Here is a 22,435-nt window from a genome sequence, read left to right on the forward strand (position 1 = left end):
GCTAGATTGTTTCTACATAAGCGGCCTATTTACTAGGTACAGTCGAGTTAGAATAGAATAGAATAGAATAGAATATCATTTATTTCAGTATAAGTACACAGTTATACAATACATATAGAGGAAGAAAGAGAAAAAATGACTTATAACTAACTTGTACACTGTATATAATTATACTGAAAAAGGTGAACACTCAGCATAATGCCAGGTCCTACTGAAGTAGTACGCTGACGCTGGTCTTCCGTGGACACCTGTAGGGAGCGTAGTTGCGCGCAGCTACCAACTACAGTTAAGTTACTGAGATAACTATAATAATTACGACGGTAAAAAACAAAGCGGCAATGAAGCAGTTGACATCATATGTTAGCATGACTATCATGGTCCAGAAAATATATATATATATATATATATATGTACCCAAAATAAAGTTCATTAATATGTATACATTTCTTCACCTTAACCCATTGTAATAAGGTGAAAAAATGTATACATATTTATGAACTCGACTGTACTGTAACGGCGTTCCCTAAGAGGCAGCAATGCCATCATTATTGGTTGATTTGTAATATAGATAAAGAGTAAAAACATATGAATAATATAATAAGCAACGTAGTATGCGCTTTTGAATCGATGAAAAGCAATAGTTATTTGTTTTACAAGGGGGAAAAGTTGTTTTTTAACCGCTAGTGCTTGCCGAGCAAGCGAAAGGTTCCATAATTGAGAAGTGAGAGAAGTGGAATCTTGAGCGTTGAGAGGGTTTCAAGGCACGAAGGTTAAACAAACTTTTGGTGCCTCGAGTGAAACACAAATTTATTCACCGCACTAAAACGCAAGCAAAATACTAACTATGAAATACCAAGAAATCTAACCAAAAAAAAAGGAAAGAAATAAAAATGTATCATTCAAACTCATCATATAAAAGTAATTCCACCAGCTAACATAAAGAAACAACTCAAAATTTGCATCTGAATAATTTGCCCCACATGTGGGTAAAATGCAACTTTCTCACTCGTTTTTGAACAATCAAGAAGGCCTTTTCCAATTCGTGTGGTGTAAAGGTTCTTTTTACAGTTAAGTAGGTACCTAGACTCTATATACACGTTCTCACGAGGAACCCGAAAGATTTATAAATTTTAACCACACATTTTTGAGGCCGAAAGAAAAAAAAATGTTATAGGAGTGTAGGTCAATATCACAAAAAAAATGTTTTTTTTTTTGTTGTTTTTCGACCAATGAATGTACAATGTACGTAGAAGAATAGTAACTACTTATATCAAAATATAAAATACTTAGTTACTTACAAAACAATAGGTAATAGTACATATTTCATTATCATACTACCGCGACGACCGGTCTGACCAAGCGGGTATTGAGTGGCCTTGCCTATGAAGCCGATGGTCCGTGGTTCGAATCCCGGTAAGGGTATTTGTATGACGAGCACAGATATTTGTTCCTGAGTCTTAGGTGTTTTTCAATGTTTTTGAGTATTTATATTTTATACATATCGTTGTGTGTACATGTGGGGATTAGTCAATTTTGTGTAAAAATGTCCAATACTTATTTTTATAATTTACTTACTTATTATTTGTTATGATTATATTTTATACTATAAGTAAATGTAATTACTTAGGTAGGCACGCAATAAAATTGTACCGTAAAAATATGGTATTCAGAAGGTAGGTATATGTATAAAAACTAAGTTGTTTTCTATGGCGCTTAAGTCTTATGACGTCGCATTTCTATTTAAACATCAGTAATAATGACCTAAGTGCCATCTATAAAAAGATTCATAGATAATATCATACATACATTAATAACACGATTTACTAACATAGGTAATTATTAGTTATTACAATAATTAATTAATGTAAGTAAATATAGCCGACACGAAAGGCAAAATCAAAACGCAACATAATTATGAATCATCAGAATTTTACGCGTCGCTGCCAAACCGTGCGCCGTGCGACGTTGCCGTACCGCGCCCGGTCGCCCGGCTGACGGCCCGGCTAGTGCCTTACCGTCGACCGACGCATCATTACGTTTTGTTTACATTGAAAAACCATTTAAAACGAGCATATTTGTTGCAAAATATTTGTAAAATAAACTTTTAAATGGTTGAAAGTGATTAATTTTGGGTTTAAAAGTGTTTTTGTCGTGTATTTGTTGGTACGGTAGCCATTTTGAAATCGGACGCGATCAAAATCGGTTCACGATGACTGGTAGGTATCTCTACTTGTATGTTTCTTTTTAACTTTATAGTTATTTTATGTATTTTGTAATGTGTTGTGTGTATTATATTGAAGCATATTAATGTACATAAGTAAATCTAAAGATAAATGTGCATTAGGTATGTTGCGACATAAATAAATATGTAAATTGAAACTGTTTTTATTTAGGACCGTATTGCAAAGCGTTTAAGTTGCAAATTGTATATACCGTAATTTACTCTTTATGTTAGTTTTGTAGTTCACTTGCCAAGAATAGCTATTTTCAATTTTATTACCACGTGTTACGGTTGGTATTTAAATGGCATTTTAATCGTCTTGACACATTTTAGCGTTAAATGTATTTCGAGTTGGGTTTTCGAGTAAAAATGTTTTTTGAATTTACTTCGCTTCAATATTATGATAGGTAACCTGCAACGTGTCACTATGTGAATTAAATGGTCTTAACATTTTCGCTACCAACGTTTTCGTAGCGCTACGCTCGCAGCCGATCTCAGCGTTTTCCCGCTTTGTAGAGGAAAGCGACTTCGAAAAGAGAACCCGCCGAGCGGGTTCCCGGTACTCAATGTGTTCTGAGCAATTTACTATGGGTATGGAACCAACCCCGAAATCGCGGAAATATTTGACTTTCTCATAGATAATATCGACATCGGACCAGTAAAAATGTATGACTGCATTTTTTTTTGTGACTGGGGTTTGGTCCCGTAGTAAAAGTTGTTCAGACCTACATATATATTCACATCGTATTAAAATATTGCAGGTAATTAACAAAAAAAAAACATTATATATATGTATATGTAGGACTTATTGAAGCGCTGCAGCGCTGGTGGCCTAGCGGTAAGAGCGTGCGACTTGCAATCCGGAGATCGCGGGTTCAAACCCCGGCTCGTACCAATGAGTTATTCGGAACTTATGTACGAAATATCATTTGATATTTACCAGTCGCTTTTCGGTGAAGGAAAACATCGTGAGGAAACCGGTCAAACCGGACTCATCCCAACAAGGCCTAGTTTATCCTCTGGGTTGGAAGGTCAGATGGCAGTCGCTTTCGTAAAAACTAGTGCCTACGCCAAATCTTGGGATAAGTTGTCAAGCGGACCCTAGGCTCCCATGAGCCGTGGCAAAATGCTGGGACAACGCGAGGAAGAAGAATATGTAGGACTTTATATACTGGCCTTAGCGTCTATTTCAGACGATCTATGGTGCAATGTCCGCAAAACATCTTTTTGGTGAGGTTTGCAATAACCTTTAGTAACAACCGGTCTGGCCTAGTGGCTAGTGACCCTGGCTATGAAGCCGATGGTCCCGGGTTCGAATCTCGGTAAGGGCATTTATTTGTGTGTTTGTGTTCGTGAGTCATGGGTATTTTCTATGTATGTAAGTATGTATTTATCTATATACGTATGTATAATCGTCAGCTAGTACCCATAGTACAAGCTTTGCTTAGTTTGGGGATAAGTCAATCTGTGTAAGATTGTCCCTAAGTATTTATATATGTATTTATCTATGTATATACGTAAAACTTACTGAGGCAAAAGCAATTTTGGTTTTCAAAATACTGCTGCAAAATCCTCAACTGTGGCCTGAGGTATTTTCAGACCGATACGACCTCCAGACCTTCAAGATAGGAGCGTACTCCTATCTTAAATACCAATAAACTAACATCCCCTCTGGTGTCGCAGGTGTCCATGGGCGGCGGTAATCGCTTACCATCAGGGGATCCGTCTGGTAATTTGCCTCCTCTGATAAAAAAGAGATCCTCTCAGATTCAAAATAGAATGGAACGGGAAACCTTTTTAAAGGCCTTGGGGGCGTTAGTGGATTAGGATTACGAATTTTCAGTTAATAGATATTAAAGGGGACTGAGTCATGCGACTATTTCTCCAGACAAACGTAGTTCCCATTTTCCTCTCTCAGCTATAACCGCGAAAGTCGAAGTTCGTCAATTGCGGGCATTTTTCTCTGTCACTCTAATTACGTCTTATTTAGAGTAAAAGAGAAAGATCCCCGCAATTTGCGAATTTCGGTTTTTGCGGTAGGCAGTATGGTTGAATTTTTATCACTTGTCACTATGCCCGTCACTTTCGCGCTTACATACTTGTTAGAACGTGACAGGCATGGTGACAAATGATAAAGAGCCGACCATCAATCATGGGTTTCATAGAAAATATCTTACGTAATTAGATATACATTTATTAATTACAGCTATTGATTTGACGACCTGGCCTAGTGGATAGTGACCCTGCCTATGAAGGCGATGGTCGCGGGTTCAATTCCTGGTATGGGCATTTATTCGTGTGTAGAGCATGGATATTTGTTCCTGAGTCATAGATGTTTTTTTATGTATTTAAGTATTTATAAATATGTATATATTATATATATATCGTTGTCTTAGTACCCTCAATACAAGCCTTATTGAGCTGACCGTGGGACTTAGTCAATTTGTGTAATAATGTCCTATAATATTTATTTTATTTTTATTTTAGCTAAATGTCCTTGCCTTTGATTTATCTCGATTTTCTTAATTTTTTGAAGAGAGTCAGACCAATTTAGCAGCGATTTTGATAGCCCAGAGTGTGCAAGTGTTAAGTGAACGTCATAATGTTATAAAAGTTTGACGTTTAAAATAACACTTGCACTCTCTGGTCTGGGCTATCAAAACCGCTGCCAACTTTTCTGGTCTGGTATGTCTCTAGAAGTTTTTCAATAATTGTATATGGAATTTGTTTTCGCTACTAACTATTTAATAGTTATGGTTAAGAGGCAACAGGAGTGCTAATTTCTCTATATAAACGTACTCGACTGTTTCCTCCGTGGGTTTTGAAGCTATAACAATGATTTTTTCATCACAGATTATTATTATTAATATCTGTGTTTAACTGTTTTGCTTATTTGATATTTTTGTTTCTAAACGCGCTAGTGTACTTCAAATATTCGCAAAAACGGCCTAATTTACTAGGCCGCAAAGAGAAGCATGGTATTCAAAACTGACATCAATTAGCCTAAAAAGCAAAACAGTCCGAAACAGATACTTTCAATACCATTTAGATGTCAAAAATTCGTTACATTTGGTTAAATTTTGGACGAGAAAACAGTCGAGTACGAAACAGTTTTTTGAGATTTTTCGCAGGATTTTTTGCCTAACCTAGCGTTGTCCTTATCGCACTAGTTTTATATCTCAGCTCCCGTATTCTCTAAATATACAATTAAATTGTGTAAAAATAGATATTTTCCATAATATCAATATCCAATCCAATAACCAATCGAATTATCGATACGACCGCCTGTTGTTACCTCTATCAAATTGTCTTTGTTTGTTTCTGTACTTTTATTGTCAACTATGTGAGTTGTTCAATATCCAGAGGGTAAATGGGGACTACGTTTGTATGGAGATTCGGTCGTCTACTATCCTCTTAACAGTGTGGGTAGAGCTGTTTTGTTTTTAATCTAATTAACTTAATAGTTTTATTTATAAACAAATGAACAAACAATTCAAGTATTTAAATCAACAAAATACCTATGATGTTGTCACTTGACAATTTGAAATGAACTGTATTGCAAAAAGCATAAAGTTCAATTTGCAATGAACGCGGATGGACTATTATTATCAATGTTATGACCGAACAGTAAGCATGACGCACGATGGTAGGGTGTGACGTTTTCAATAAAAAGAGTACACATTGTCAGTTATATACTTCGTATCTTTAGGTATTTAATGACGACCGGTTTGGCCTAGTGGGTAGTGACCCTGCCTACGAAGCTGATGGTCCCGGGTTCAAATCCTGGTAAGGGCATTTATTCGTGTGACGAGCATGGATATTTGTTCCTGAGTCATGGGTGTTTTCTATGTATTTAAGTATTTATAAATATTTATATATTATATATATCGTTGTCTAAGTACCCTCAACACAAGCCTTATTGTGCTTACTGTGGGACTTAGTCAATTTGTGTGATAATGTCCTATAATAATATTTATTTATAATAATCATCTACATTCTACGCAGACGAAGATGCAGACTGCAGAAGCTAATAGGTTTTTAGAAGCTTTAGGTATTTAATGACGACCGGTTTGGCCTAGTGGGTAGTGACCCTGCCTACGAAGCTGATGGTCCCGGGTTCAAATCCTGGTAAGGGCATTTATTCGTGTGACGAGCATGGATATTTGTTCCTGAGTCATGGGTGTTTTCTATGTATTTAAGTATTTATAAATATTTATATATTATATATATCGTTGTCTAAGTACCCTCAACACAAGCCTTATTGTGCTTACTGTGGGACTTAGTCAATTTGTGTAATAATGTCCTATAATATTTATTTATTATTTAAATAAAAGTAAACAAACAATTTGTCTATTTTCGGGTAGGTTATCATTTTCTGACAGATAACCATATTAATAATATTGTTTTCCATAATCCCACCCTTGACGTATTCTCACAAACAGGACCGAAATTCCTAGCCACAGCAGCCCGCTACCTAAAGTCAATACATAGTATCTACACCCACAACTATTAATATTAATTAAATCTAGTGATAAGCTTAGACTAATTAGTTTTAAGTATGTATGTAACCCATAACTTGCATGTCTGGTTTAACTGTTAATGTAAGTTGGTGAATAAATAAAATAAAATAAAAAAATAAATAAAAATAGATAATTATAAGGCCGGCCATACAAATGAAATATCCAAAATTTGCCACTGAAATTTGAACCGATAGTGCCGGGAATACGGTTGATTTTATTTTGTTTCAAAATTAAACCCTGCAAATGCAACACTGTTCCAATTGAATATGATTTCAATTTCATCGAACTGAATAAGTCCTATAGTTAGGACCATGGGCCTTACGAGGATAAGTCAAACTGACAGATTAAGATAAAAAATCTTTCGGAGAATGCCTTAAGGCATTAAGTCTACTATATAATAATATAATAATTCGGCAATGTGTACCTATTTTAAAACTCGTTTATAAAGTGGTTCAATTAACCCCATTCTACCCTAGGAAATATGAAGAAACTTGATGCGTTAATTAATTATCATTAATGTTACCAATTAATTAATGATCTTATTAACTGAATTAAATAATTACTGCGTGCAAAATGTTATTGCCAATTAACATTTAATACGATTTTCCATACAAATGCATTCTGATGCGAATAGCTTGCAATATTTGACCCGAACATACATGCAAATTAAATAAAAGCTTGCATGGTCAATTTACAGATTTTGTTTACCTTTTGTTGGTCCATAGACATTTTCTTGGGATTAAGTTACGAAGCGGACCCCAGGCTTCCCAAGTTAGCCGTGGTATAGATGGCCGAACAACTCTAGGACGATGTTGATGTGTTGTAATATTCTTATATTGGCGGTTTGGGATTTTATTTTTTGGGCGATTTTATCAAAACGGATTTTTTTTGACATAAACTTGTATTATTTATTTCACTTAAAACTTTGATTACTCTTCGTAAATCTCTTGAAAAATATTGTGTCTAACACTCAAGTCATAAAAACTTTTTTTTAGTTTTCTATACTTTTCATCAACTCCCTTTGTTAATCATCCCGGCCAGGCGGCCATTCAAGTAAAAAAGCGGCCAAGTGCGAGTCGGACTCGCGCATGAAGGGTTCCGTACCATTTATGACGTATTAAAAAAAATCTACTTACTAGATCTCGTTCAACATTTTACCACTTTGGACACACATTTTTTCACTTTGGAAGGGTCTCTCGCGCAAACTATTCTTTTTAGAAAAAAATTATATTAGAAACCTCAATATCATTTTTGAAGACCTATCCATAGATACGCCACACGTATGGGTTTGACGAAAAAATTTTTTTTTTTTTTTAATTTTATGACGTATTAAAAAAAACTACTCACTAGATCTCGTTCAAACCAATTTTCGTTGGAAGTTTGCATCGTAATGTATATCATATATTTTTTTTAGATTTTTCATTCTGTTATTTTAGAAGTTACAGGGGGGGGGACACACTTTTTTTCACTTTGGAAGGTTCTCTCGCGCAAACTATTCAGTTTAGAAAAAAATGATATTAGAAACATTAATATCATTTTTGAAGACCTATCCATAGATACCCCACATGTATGGGTATGATGAAAAAAAAATTTTTTTTTTAATTTCATGACGTATTAAAAAAAAACTACTTACTAGATCTCGTTCAAACCAATTTTCGGTGGAAGTTTACATGGCAATGTATATCATATATTTTTTTAGATTTTTCATTCTGTTATTTTAGAAGTTACAGGGGGGGGGACACACTTTTTTTCACTTTGGAAGGTTCTCTCGCGCAAACTATTCAGTTTAGAAAAAAATGATATTAGAAACATTAATATCATTTTTGAAGACCTATCCATAGATACCCTACATGTATGGGTATGATGAAAAAAAATTTTTTTTTTAAATTTCATGACGTATTAAAAAAAAACTACTTACTAGATCTCGTTCAAACTAATTTTCGGTGGAAGTTTACATGGCAATGTATATCATATATTTTTTTTAGATTTTTCATTCTGTTATTTTAGAAGTTACGGGGGGGGGGGGGGACACACATTTTACCACTTTGGAAGTGTCTCTCGCGCAAACTATTCATTTTAGAAAAAAATGATATTAGAAACCTCAATATCATTTTTGAAGACCTATCCATAGATACCCCACACGTATGGGTTTGATGAAAAAAGATTTTTTGTGTTTCAGTTCTAAGTATGGGGAACCCCCAAAATTTATTGTTTTTTTTTCTATTTTTGTGTGAAAATCTTAATGCGGTTCATAGAATACATCCACTTACTAAGTTTGAACAGTACAGCTCTTATAGTTTCGGAAAAAAGTGGCTGTGACAGAATCGGACAGACAGACGGACATGACGAATCTATAAGGGTTCCGTTTTTGCCATTTGGCTACGGAACCCTAAAAATAAGAAATTTGAGAAATAAAGAATGTGGTAAATAAAGTTGATTTTGTTTTGTTTTAAAATTTCACGAAACAACACAAGACAACTACACATGTTCCAATAGAACATAATTAAACTTCATCGAACTCAATAAGTACAAACTACAGATACGGACTTTAATTGTTGAGCCACTTAGGGTTTACTTTACATTGGACATTTCATACCGTTAGTTGACAAATTAAAGTCTGCGAGCGTACTATAGGTTCCTATTAGGCCTTAGGAGGCTATTTCACACGAAATAGCCTCCTAAGGCCTAAAAGAATATAGGTACCTACACAGGTACCTATATTCTTAGGACATTTTACGGCTATTTTTACCCCCCAATGGTGATATTTGGTGAGATTCTTGGCTACCCTCCCCCATGTGGTGGAATCCCCAGGTCGAATGATTTTGAAATATGATTTTTTATTGTATATAGTAAATCTTGTTTATTTTTCTGTAGTCGTTATAAATGTGATGATATATTTATTATACATGCTTCAATATTTCGTAAAATAGACTTGCTATTTTGAAGTGCGAAGTGAAGATTTAATTTATTATGTTTAACGAAATCGAGAAAAAGTATCTACTCATGTGGTACATATTTTTTCTTAGTTTCTTTCACGGTAGAAAAATACACGTGAGGTCTCCTTATACCCCCTCCCCCAACGTAATCTGTCATAATTTTTTCGTGACCCCCCTTCGTGAATAGGGGGGCCTATTGGACCTCGCGTGATTTATACACAAGCCCTTACTTTAAATTCATCACTGTTTTCTTGTTTCAGACTTCGAACCCATATCCTTCACGTACAAGAATACGAAGAAGCTAATAGAACTAGTCCAAGCGCGCCCTTGTCTATGGGACAGACAAGCCCCCGACTATAAGGACAGATTAGCAAGAGACAGGGCCTGGGGACAGATATTTGAGGAGTTGGACCCGCAGTTTAAGGAATGCAGTGCTACCACTAAACACGATATAGGTAATGTATCATCTTAATATAACTAGCATTATCTCTTACTATCTCTGTCTCAGTGTCTCACTCTAATTATATGTTTATGGGAGGGCCAAGCGCCGGACTATATGGACAGGCTGGCGAGAGACAGGGCTTGGGGACAGATATTTGAGGAGTTGGAGCCGAAGTTTAAAGGATTTGCCACACTGGATGCGTTCTGCGGGTTGCGGTCAGGTCAAATTGAACGCAGCCCGCATTATGTATGAACAACATTGTCGGTCTATATATTTTGTATAGGTATGCGATCTGACCGTGCGAGCACGCGGAAGGAACGGAAGGGAAGGACGCGTACGGGCAGATAGGCGCGCGGCGGTCGCTGTCAATTTGACGTTCCCATATAACTTACATCTTCTTCTAACTGAAAACAGCATGGATTGACACAACACAACAATTTCCAAATAAATGTCTGCCGAACGAACAGAGGAGTTTATAGATGCCGTACGACGTCATCCATAAAAGTATAAGTTGCTGAATTCTCCAAGTTGTGCACGCCTTAAATTCAAATCGTGTACCCACACACGTTTTCTTATTTTGCTACGACTATGCAACCATAATAACACAATATTTTCTTCTTCCTCGGTGATCATTTTCCTCGATCAAAACACAACAAAAAAACTGATCACTACTAATTCATGCAGTCAAATAACGCCCTGCCCGCATTGCCCGGTTTGCTGACCGGTTTCGCTGCCCGGACCGCTGACCGACTGCCCTGACCGACAATGTTGTTCATACATAATGCGGGCTGCGTTCAATTTGACCTGACCGCAGCCCGCAGAACGCATCCAGTGTGGCAAATCCTTTAGGAATACAGTGCTACTACTATACACGACATACATAGATAGATAGATAAAATAGTCTTTATTGGCACACCTCAGTAAAGGATACAGCTGCAAGAAAAACAATTGATTAACGATGCAGGCAGACAACAGGCGGTTTTATTGCTAAAGAGTGATCTCATCCAGACAAACTTTGGGTAGCGCAAACAAAACAATGAAAAATAGGTAGGTAGGTAAACCTACCTACCCATTAACCATATAATCATTGGACTAATATTAATATTTTAGCTACAACGAGGAAATGCCGCCAGCATCCTTGGTACAATTCCTCAAGGGCCTATTTTAGATATAAGCTAGTTATAGTAATCCTCTGTATATATATATCCATTATGTATATTATTATTGTAAAAAAATAAAAAAATATGTTAGCTTCGACATTCCATATTCGTGCAGTATAATTTGGCCTATGGTTCAATTTACCCCGGTTCACCCTACATCTTAGAATTTGGTAATGATTTTATTTGCGAAGTTCATAATATATATAAAACAATTATAAATAATTAAAAAAGTGTGTGAAACAAAGATGTACATGTACTTGTATTGAAGATTTGTTTTTGTTAAAGGTACAACAATAACGAAGAAATGGTACAACATCAGGGACTCGTACGTGAAGTCGTTGAAGCCGGACTACCTCGGGCGTCGGAACCGGCCGTACATACATGCGGAACTGCTGCGGTTCTTGGACGATTGGTAATTAATATTCTCACTCTCTCTCTGATTCAGTCATTTATTTAGGTCACTCACGCAGTCATTTACTCGACCCATTGGGTCACGCACGTGGGTCACTCACGTAGGTTACTCTTCCAGTCGAGCACGCGGATTGCTAGATCAAGGTTTAGATAGATTATGCTATAACGAAGAAATGGTACAAAAAAACAAATGATTCTTGGAATATTATATATAATGATATAGTTCCAGAAATCCTGGTGTATTTATTATTTAATTAAATTTTATTAAGAATTAATAGTATCTTCTTGCTCAATATTGTTTTCCTTAACAAGCATTGTATCACAGTTTTTCTATACTAAACAGCTGTTTACATCAATTTTTATTTGTGTAATACAGAGTTTAAAATAAAAATTGACTCTCCTGCGAATACAACATCTTTGTGGTCATATAACTTTTTTATACTAAGTCGGTGGCAAACTAGCATACGGCCCGCCTAATGGTAAGCAGTGTCCGTAGCCTATGCACGCCTGCAACTCTAGATGCGCATGCGCGTTGCCGACCCTGACATTCCGCGCCCACCTTGAGCTCTGGCAACCTTAGTCACCGGCAGGAACACAACACTATGAGTAGGGTGTAGCTTGCTGTAAAAATATCATAATAATTAAACATTTTATATTTTATCCCCAACAGCTACATTGAAAAACTCAACACCAGCTTTCTGAACAAAAGAAGAAATCAAGAGGGGGATTTCGATGAACTGGAAACCGAAGAACCAGAAGAAACAGAACCATGGGAACAGAAAGTATTCGTCACTTTAGACGAAGAACCAGCACAGAAGAGAGCAAGAACAGAATACAGCCCAGACCAAAGAGAAAATAATAAAACAAATGAAGAAGATATCATATCTATCCTTTCTAATCTAATACAAAAAGAAGAAGACGAAGATAGAGCGTTTTTCAAATCGATAACACCTTCAGTTAAAAAATTGTCTGAGAGTTCGAAATTTGAGTTTAGAATTGAAGTTTTGAAGTTGATAAAGAATTTAAGGGCCAAAGATAAGGGTGAGACCAAAATTGAGGAATCAAATAATGATAGTGCAAGTGATAGTGAATAAATAAATAATAATATATCTTTGTCAATTCAACTGCTTTTTGATTTAATATAATTTTTGTCTCTTAGACCGGTATAGTGTCCCACTACTGTGCAAGGGACTCCTTGATTTCCACAATACCCGTTGTTGGGTTTTGTCCAGCCAATTACTGATGAAGACCTTCATCACGGAGATGACAAGACGACTTAGACACCTAGTCAGGGCTTGCCACGTCCACGCTTATCTTGCGGCAACCTAGTGGTGGTGTACTAACCTATCCAGACGCATGCGGCAGACGTGACCTGCCCAGTCCCACTTCAGCCTGGAGGTCTTCTCTCCTGCATCAACTATGTGTGTTTTGGAGCTTTTAATTACTTTCACCTGTTCCAATGCAATCAAATCTGGCAGGCTAAGGCTAGTGGTGGTGTACTAACCTATCCAGACGCATGCGGCAGACGTGACCTGCCCAGTCCCACTTCAGCCTGGAGGTCTTCTCTCCTGCATCAACTATGCGTGTTTTGGAGCTTTTAATTACTTTCACCTGTTCCAATGCAATCAAATCTGGCAGGCTAAATTACACCCATTTCCCATTACTCGATTTACATAGCTAAAACTTTGCATACTTAAGTAAAGGTAAGTTGGGTGACAATTCATAATTACGGTACTAATATTTAAGCTGATCTGATGATGGATACAGGAGGTGGCCATAAGCTGGCCATACACACTAGGGTATGCCTGCACAGTTTTATCAACTGCACAGGTAAAACGAAGCGTGTGTGGCATTCGACTGTGCAGTTTCCTATACAGCTTTGCCTGTGCAGGCATATCCTAGTGTGTATGGCCAGCTATAGGAACTCTGTGAATAAACAACGCAAACTAATTGTTTTTGTTTCTTAGAATTGTCTTGATAAGTATTAGTTGACTGATGAAGAAAAAGTACAGTAAGCGATAAAAGCTTGTATCAAAAATGTAATTTTAGATAAAAGTGACCTTTATAGTGCTACAAATTTAGGGAGCGAGTGTGTGTGAACTGTAGAAGGCAGGAATCAATGCTAAGCTTAATTTTCCCATTTAGGCCAAAGGGTGGCAGTATTTTTAACGCCTACGAGAGCGTGCAAGAACTGAGGATAGATTTTCATAGATAAGTTAATCAATTATCACGTTAGCTTTCGTAAAATACGATTTTAATCCATGACGTTGTACCTAAAGTGGACGGCGCTCTCACTTTTTTTGCCATAGTAAACTGAGCCTTATCACTTAGCTAGAAAGGTGTTCGTACAAAACTAGAGAAAATGTACTCAATCCGCCTAACGGGCCGATTTTAAGAATGAAATACGTTAACGATAAGTCTGGTTTAGATAAGTTCTCATTTAGATATCGTTTGTATGTCGTATAATTGACAGAAGCAGCTCGATTCGGGCAACCAATGTCACTTTGACGTTAGAAATATCGTAGACAGATCTTATTGGTTTCACAGCGTACTCGAAATAAAGTACACTAATAGATATAGTTAGAACATAAGCCAAAACAGTTTTCACTTATAGCTAATGCAAAATTCCTTTGCTTCGAAAAAAAGGACAATTATTAGGTATTTTGAATTTAACAGTAACTTTCGGTAAATAAGATATAACACCAGCACGATTAAACGATTAAAATTATAACAAGCATAGTTTCGAATTTACGCTACGCAAGAGGCTTGAATCGGTCCCATATATGGGACAACAAACATTTTCACTGTACAGGTATATATATATATATACCTGTACAGTGAAAATGTTTGTTAAAAAAAAACATATTATTATTAAGGTAGGGCACTCAAGGTCTATTAACACATTGCTTATTATTACATTATTTTTTGTAAGACTGTGTTGCCTAAAAAAAAAAAGGCATCTTTGGTTTTCTGCTGTAAAAGTTAACCTATCGTGTAACGGCAACTACAGAAATGATGATGAATAACCAATACTGACGATGCCATGAATAACCAATACTTTCATGAGTATTGTAATCGCTGAGATAAATCAAGATACCAGCCGGCCTAGCCAAGGTTACAATCGCTGTCGTAACGACAACGAAACGCTTTAAGGATGACTCACGCTACACCGGGCCGTGTCCGGGCCCGAGCTTCCGGCGCTTACTTTTCTATGACGACTATGACAGATGACAGGTGATCACGTGACGCTTTCCATAGAAAAGAACGCCCCGGAAGCTCCGGAACTGACACGGCCCGGTGTAGCGTGAGTCATCCTTTATGTCTCTCTATCACTCTTCCGTATTAGTGAGACAGTGACAGTTGCGTTTCGATCGGTACGGAGCGTAAGCGATTTGCATGTTGGCTATGCGGCCTGATGGCAACATTTACAATGAGTCGTTGATCATTTGAGACAATGTTCTGTCCCGAATTGGATTCTTCCTCAGGATATTATTGAGGATTTCGGCACATCTGGTCACCCTATCTACAAGCCAGCTAGGATCCGTGTAAATAGTACACTTATTAGGTTTAAAAGGAAACCAAAGGACAGAAAAGCCAATAGGGAGCCTTTGAGAAAACTACGTTAGTTCACCACTTTCCGCCGCAGTAAATATAGGATAGTCAGTAACCCCAGTAGGTTACAGCCGCAGTCGGGTTGAAGATACCAAATTATCCCCTTTTGCATAAGTTGCGATTAGCTTAGGGATCGTGCCACCCCGTCGCGACTATCCAGAGTCGTCGTCGCGTCGTACTTAGCCAGGATACCTAGATTTAAGTAGTTAAGGATTGGTTATCAATAAACCGCCATAAAAGCCCGCCGATTTACATTCCAGTGCTAATTTGTGTTTCTTTAAATCAACCCGTTTTCTCTCCCCTCTGAGCTAACTAGGACACCCTTGGTCCTGCCTAGAACAAGGGAGTTATATGAGGCCATGACATCACATCTGGCGCCCCTTGTTGGCCGCGTTTCAGGCAGGACCAAGTGTTCCCTGCATTCCCTTTCCCCTCTGAGCTTACTGAGAACTGTAACTTACTTTTAATTAAATGTTGCCTATTAAGGATGACTGAAGGCTAGAACTGTCCGAGGTGTCCGACACTTCTATTTCTATATAAAGTTTCGGACACCTCAACCCGGACACGGCCCATTCAAGCATGAGTCATCCTTTAAGGGGTCTTAAATAGCTAAGGGTTTTTTTTATTTCATTTGACGACCGGTCTGGCCTAGTGGGTAGTGACCCTGCCTACGAAGCTGATGGTCCCGGGTTCAAATCCTGGTAAGGGCATGTATTCGTGTGATGAGCATGGATATTTATTGTTCCTGAGTCATGGGTGTTTTCTATGTATTTAAGTATTTATAAATATTTATATATTATATATATCGTTGTCTAAGTACCCTCAACACAAGCCTTATTGAGCTTACTGTGGGACTTAGTCAATTTGTGCAATAAAGTCCTATAATAATATTTTAATATTTTTTTTAATATTTTGATTAAATAACGATTTCTGAACAATTTCATTTAGATTTTTGTATTATTAAAAAAAAAAAACCTTCTGAATAAAGGTCGATGATGAAGATTCCAACGAGAATGTTAAATTTACCTTAATATTTATAAAATTCTGATCATCTTTCAGTCCCAAATGCCTACTTTGTAGTCGGCTAACTAGAGCGGTAGAAAATGAAAACTAGGTTCTTATAGAAAAACAATATAATAGTATAAATATTTACAATAAAATAAACTAATTATTCGTCAGTAGGTACGCGAGTCTAAACCTATAAAATATCGTCACTGGCCTTAAAGTTCTCGAATTCCAATCTTCGTCGAGCCGAACGATGTATTCCGGCAGAGGGTGCTACTGCGCGCTCCGTGGGCTCACCAGGCGGAAGCAGATGAAAACTTCAGCAGAGAATATCAAGGAAATACCTAAGTAGCTTCAATCATGGGTTTTCACCAGAGCGGATTTTAAACCAGAAGAAAGGGCTACATTAAGCAATAGATAATAAATAAATAATAAATATTTATAGGACATTATTACACAAATTGACTAAGTCCCACAGTAAGCTCAATAAGGCTTGTGTTAAGGATACTTAGACAACGATATATATAATATATAAATATTTATAAATACTTAAATATATAGAAAACACCCATGCTCATCACACGAACAAATGCCCTTACCAGGATTTGAACCCGGGACCATCAGCTTCGTAGGCAGGGTCACTACCCACTAGGCCAAACCGGTCGGCAATACAGCATTTAATAACATTAAATCAATGTAATTTGAGTTGTGTGATTCGCCTTCAAAATTGTCGAGAAAATTCACTCGAAAAAACAAAAGACAAGCGAAAAGGGCATATTTTTTATTACTGGCCAGTGCGCGCGGTGACTGCACCATGCAGGTTTCCCATGTCTCAACTTTAGTTGACTTACTGCACCAAAACTACCCTCCACCCCCACCAATCAATAACCCCCGCAACCAATCAAGGGGCGACAAATTGATATAATCACTTAACACATGTAGCTACTTCGGTAACTACCAACTTCGTAACTTAGTGTGGAATTCACAAGTTAGGGAATCATTTCCGTTTTGTTTAATATGCTTGTTTGGGTGATAAAATTGTACGAGTATTAATCTCGCTCGGAACTGGTTTATAAATTACTGGTAAATACCGGTTTATTTCAATTTTTTCTCCGAAAGTTTATAAGAAGGCGAACGTTTTACTTTTTGTAACCTAAAAAAAAATCGGTTTATTCGACGAGCGACGAAACTATCCGGCCGGCCCGAGATGGTGTGCCACGAGACATAGACACCGACATAGGAATAAGCCGGTTTTTATTACTCTAAACCAGTTATTTTTGCAAGAACTGTTCTAAAAAAAAACGGTTTAAAAATAACGGTTTTCGAGCGAAACAAAAATTAAAAAGTTTTGCGCCAAGTACATGATAACGGTTTGGAAATTTAAGCGGTTTCCGAGCCTTGGATAAACATATAATATTGCACATGTAATTTATGAGTATAGTCTCAGTAACGACATTTTAACCCTTTGGAGCCGTGTTAAAAAAAATGAAAATATTTAATTCAGACACCAAGTATCCATATTTTTGTCTACAAGACTGTGTTAGTAAAATAACAAGAAAAATCTTAAAAATAAAGTTAAACATAGATCTTCATAAGATAATATATCGTGAAATGGAAAACGGCGTTATTAATATATTTTTTATTTACTTTTCCCTTACTTACTTTATATTATATTTATAAGGGAAAAGTGTGGACTGAACGAAGATGTAGTGACAAAAATTGAGAAAGGTATGTTGAGATGGTTTGGACACGTGGAAAGAATGAGTGAAGGAAGGTTAACAAAGAGAGTGTACACCAAATCAAATAATGACCCAACAGCATCCTTTAACAACTGTACATCTTAATTTAATAACAGAAAAAAAAGTGCGAGTCGGAATCGCGCATCGAGGGTTCCGTACAAACCTGTAGGTATATAATATTATATGATGTAACTAAACATTTACGTTTTCCACATTTTTTCCTTTTCTGTGCTATATAAGACGTTGCTTCGTACCAAATTTCAAAATTCTGAGTTCACGGGAAGTACCCTGTAGGTTTTGATGCCCTTGCGAGTGTCGAAAATTTGCGGAAATTTGCGGCATAAGCGGCTGTATCTTTTGATTGCGTTGGCTTAGAAGTTTTACTTTTTCACAGCTCCAAGGGACAGTAGACTTGAGTATTTGATATAAATTCCAGCTTGATACCTCCACGCGTTCTTGAGAAAAAGGGTCTTGATAAACAGACAGACGGACGGACGGACAATAACAAAGTGATCCTATAAGTGTTGCGTTTTTTCCTTTCGAGGTACAGAACCCTAAAAATTATGCTTGAGGTGACATTTTATTGCAGCATTAAGTAAATCAATAATCTGATTGACGACCGGTTTGGCCTAGTGGGTAGTGGCCCTGCCTACGAAGCTGATGGTCCCGGGTTCAAATCCTGGTAAGGGCATTTATTCGTGTGATGAGCATGGATATTTGTTCCTGAGTCATGGGTGTTTTCTATGTATTTAAGTATTTATAAATATTTATATATTTTATATATCGTTGTCTAAGTACCCTCAACACAAGCCTTATTGAGCTTACTGTGGGACTTAGTCAATTTGTGTAATAATGTCCTATAATAATATTTATTTATAATAATCATCTACATTCTACGCAGACGAAGATGCAGACTGCAGAAGCTAATAGGTACACCAATAAAGAAGAAAACTAAATAAACACCGTATTTTGTTGACTTAATCGAACCCAAATCTAAAAACCACAGTAAGATCATCAACCTAAATCCGACCCTCCCTAAGCCCTAAAACCCCTAAAACCCGAACCGGAAATTGTCGCCATCTTCAATTAATCCCTCACTAGCTAACGAACGTCCACCGGAAGTGGGCACTTCCGGGCCGCCATCACACTTCCGGTGATGTATGAAGTAATTAGTGTCGGTTATGGGCGTTGATTGGAGGAGTTCATTATTTTAGGTCCAGTTTTAATAGAAATGTCGAAGGATGTATTTTTAGCATTTTTTTATGATATATTTCGCTAGTCTAAAAAATATAGTTAAACGTAAGTTGTTTTAATATATAAGTACAGATATCAGTTATTTTTTCTATCGGATTCAAAAATTTGCATTAAGTAGCTATATAACTATATTTATTTCAGTTAATATAATTTATAATTTATGAAGCTCCAGGTCTTTTTGTTGTATTTTCCTTTTGTTCTGGTACAGTCAACCAATTTTATTCCTAGGCCACTACAGAACCATGCCATAATGACTTCTACGACAGTGCTTATTGAGTGATGCGTGTCAAGTATCTAGTAGTTAAAGCGACAAGGTTCTATATTGGCCTAGGATTCTAATTGGTTGACTGTACATCATTTGTATTGCATTGTTGATATGTTTATACGACTGTTTGGTTTCTAAATAAATTAAAATATATATATATATATATTTATTTAATCTTTATTGCACAATACGTGAAGGTACAAATGACGAACTTAATGCCTTAAGGCGTTCTCTACCAGTCAACCAATGGGTAAAACCAGAATGATTAAGTAGGGTATAGAATAGAATAGAAAAACGTTTATTGCAAAATCATCTACAAACAGCACCACATTATAAAACAAAAAAAAGTAAGAAAGAAGATCTAATACACTAAACATAACTACTTGTAACTTATACTAACATGCAAATACTTTTGGGTGAACCAACTTTTTCTTGTCTTTTTTATGATACAGGAGGCAAACAAGCAGACGGATTACCTGATGGAAAGCAATTACCGCCGCCCATGGATATCCGTAACACCAGAGGGGCTCCCAATACGCTGTAAGCTGGCTGTCTTTTGCAAGAATTGGCTTTAATCATTATTAGTTCAACTTTTGAAAGTTTTAACATGGTCAAAATTAAACAAGATCCTTAATATATATGCCAGATTCGGAAGAAATTAAAATATGTCAAATTTTTATTAAAAAATTGGGTGACCCAGAGGACGACCCCTTATTTTCATATAAAGTGAGACAGCTTTGTCCCCTGGGTCACTGCTCTTAAACAAGTTATAAAATATCAAATCACGATAAAAATATTGCATTACGTAGCTTATCTGTTTTATATAATAAGAAAAAAAAACATAATCCGTTTTTTTACATTTAGTCAAAGTAGGTCAAGTTTTGCTGACAAAATAAGTTGATTCAGCCTTTTATTACTTACTAGTGGTTCTGTGAGTTGTACTTGGCGACTAAGCTTTAAACTAAATAAATGTATGTCTCCGCCATTTTGAATCAAATCCAAAAACCGAATCGACAAAAATCTATTCAAACATCGAACCTGGTTACAAAATGGCAATTTATCAAGATATTAATATTTGATTATGTTACGCTACCCAAAGGATGTGTGGAATATATCGCTCTTTGGCGATAAGACCGCCTGTTCTCAGCCTCTAACTTTGATCAATTCTATATCTATAAGTGAGACCCTGTAATTGGCTCTGTAATGAATTATATATTTACATAATCAATTACAATAGCTATATTATCAAAAAACTAAGCCTAAATTAGCCTGAGGCATTGTTCCCAGGACACTGGCCGCGTTCCCTCTCTGCACAGTGAGGCTAAGTTTTTGTGCGAAAAAAGCGCCAGCTCGTAGGTCGCCAGACACCCAGACTAGTTTAGTAGAAATTTCTTTTACTAGTTTCTTGGTGTCGGACGACCAAGGACCGAAAGTTTCAATCGTAAGTGCCGCAAATACATAATTACTTTTTAAAAATGCATATTTGCGACACTTGGCAATTTGGGCGTCGTCTGCTGCCGTCCCCGGCTTCCTGGCAGAGCGCCGGACATGAGATGGGGCCAGCGTATCAACGCATGTTACATCCCACGCCAGGGGCCGCCCCAGGAACCAAGGTACGAGCGAGCAGCCGTCGGGCCTTTTGCCATCTGCCGCTGATAATGTAATTCTATTGTAAGTCCTAGATATATATTGGTCTTCCATATACTAAAACAAAATAAAATAAAAACAATTATCTTTACCTTAGTATGAAAGAGTATTCTATCAATCTATAATTCAAGCACGAGTTTAAAGGTTGCGTTCCGATTCCGACTTCAGCAGCAATACTGCGTCAGTAACGCAGGTCAACATTACTGCCGACGGCATTACTGCCGCAAATGTCAAAATCGAGGCAGCAACATAGTTTTAACATTTGCGGCTGTAATGCAGTTCGAAGTATTATCGCGCTGCAATACTGCTGCAGTCGACTGTATTTATTACTTACCGTAGGAAATGTCCTAAACATCAATTTGTCGAGAAATTTATACGTATGAAATTCGTCATTTCATGCCGGGATGATATTGGATATTTAAAATGTTTTGATTATTTTTATATTGCCTTATTTTATTTTACTTGAATTTGGTAATTATTATCTTACTGAATTGTCCTTCAATTGACACCGACCTAATTATATGTAAAATTAACATGTCATTTGTAATTTTATCAATAAAAGAATATGAATGGTCTATGCCTCCTATACCTACTACTGCAGTCGACTGCATCCGTATTGTAGCTCGACATTACTGCCGCACATGTCAAAAATACGGGCACATCGTTTTTACATTTGCGGCAATAGTGCAGTCGGCAGTATTATCCTGCTGCAATACTTCTGCAGTCGACTGCATCAACACAGGAAATGTCAAAATATCAATGTGTCGAGAAATTTATATGAAGTTCATCATTTCCAGCAGTAATGTCACGCTGAAATACCTTCTTCTGCAGTCGAGTGTAGCAGTATTGCAGTGCGACAATACTACCGACAGTCGGCAGTATTGTCGCACTGCAATACTGCTGCAGTCGTCTGCATTACAGCAGGAAATGGGAAAACGACAATTTGTCGAGAAACTATGAAATTCGATATTTCCGGCAGTGAAGTTACTCTGCACTACTACTGCAGTCGACTGCATTAACGCAGGAAATGAGAAAATGACAATTAGTCGAGATAATTATGAAATTTGACGTTTCGCACAGCAATGTCGCGCTTCTATACCTGTTTTCTTGGATTTCGTGCTCGAAGTATACTCCACATGAGTGCAATAAAAAATTAAGATTCTGATTCTGATTCCACCTAAGGGCCGCCCCAAACTGACGTCTCCTGAGCGACGGCATCTAGT

General features: G+C 36.9%; 1 protein-coding gene across 1 annotated transcript; it reads left to right on the forward strand.

The window, feature by feature from the left end:
- The first annotated feature begins 1,671 nt into the window (after positions 1 to 1,671).
- LOC133531069 (uncharacterized) lies at positions 1,672 to 12,814 on the forward strand. Its single transcript, XM_061869165.1, has 4 exons — positions 1,672 to 2,216; positions 9,938 to 10,132; positions 11,565 to 11,691; positions 12,361 to 12,814. The coding sequence occupies exons 1-4, from the start codon at positions 2,210 to 2,212 to the stop codon at positions 12,782 to 12,784; spliced, it is 753 nt and encodes a 250-aa protein (XP_061725149.1). The 5' UTR covers positions 1,672 to 2,209; the 3' UTR covers positions 12,785 to 12,814.
- Positions 12,815 to 22,435: the final 9,621 nt, after the last annotated feature.

The sequence above is a fragment of the Cydia pomonella genome, chromosome 24 (genome assembly GCF_033807575.1).
Source record: "Cydia pomonella isolate Wapato2018A chromosome 24, ilCydPomo1, whole genome shotgun sequence".
Classification (NCBI taxonomy): domain Eukaryota; kingdom Metazoa; phylum Arthropoda; class Insecta; order Lepidoptera; family Tortricidae; genus Cydia; species Cydia pomonella.

What these genes read in the sequence shown, in the direction of transcription:
- LOC133531069 (XM_061869165.1), top strand. An exon ending in TACCACTAAACACGATATAG is followed by an intron (nt 10,133 to 11,564) that starts GTAATGTATCAT and finishes TTTTTGTTAAAG; the next exon opens with GTACAACAATAACGAAGAAA. An exon ending in CTGCGGTTCTTGGACGATTG is followed by an intron (nt 11,692 to 12,360) that starts GTAATTAATATT and finishes TATCCCCAACAG; the next exon opens with CTACATTGAAAAACTCAACA.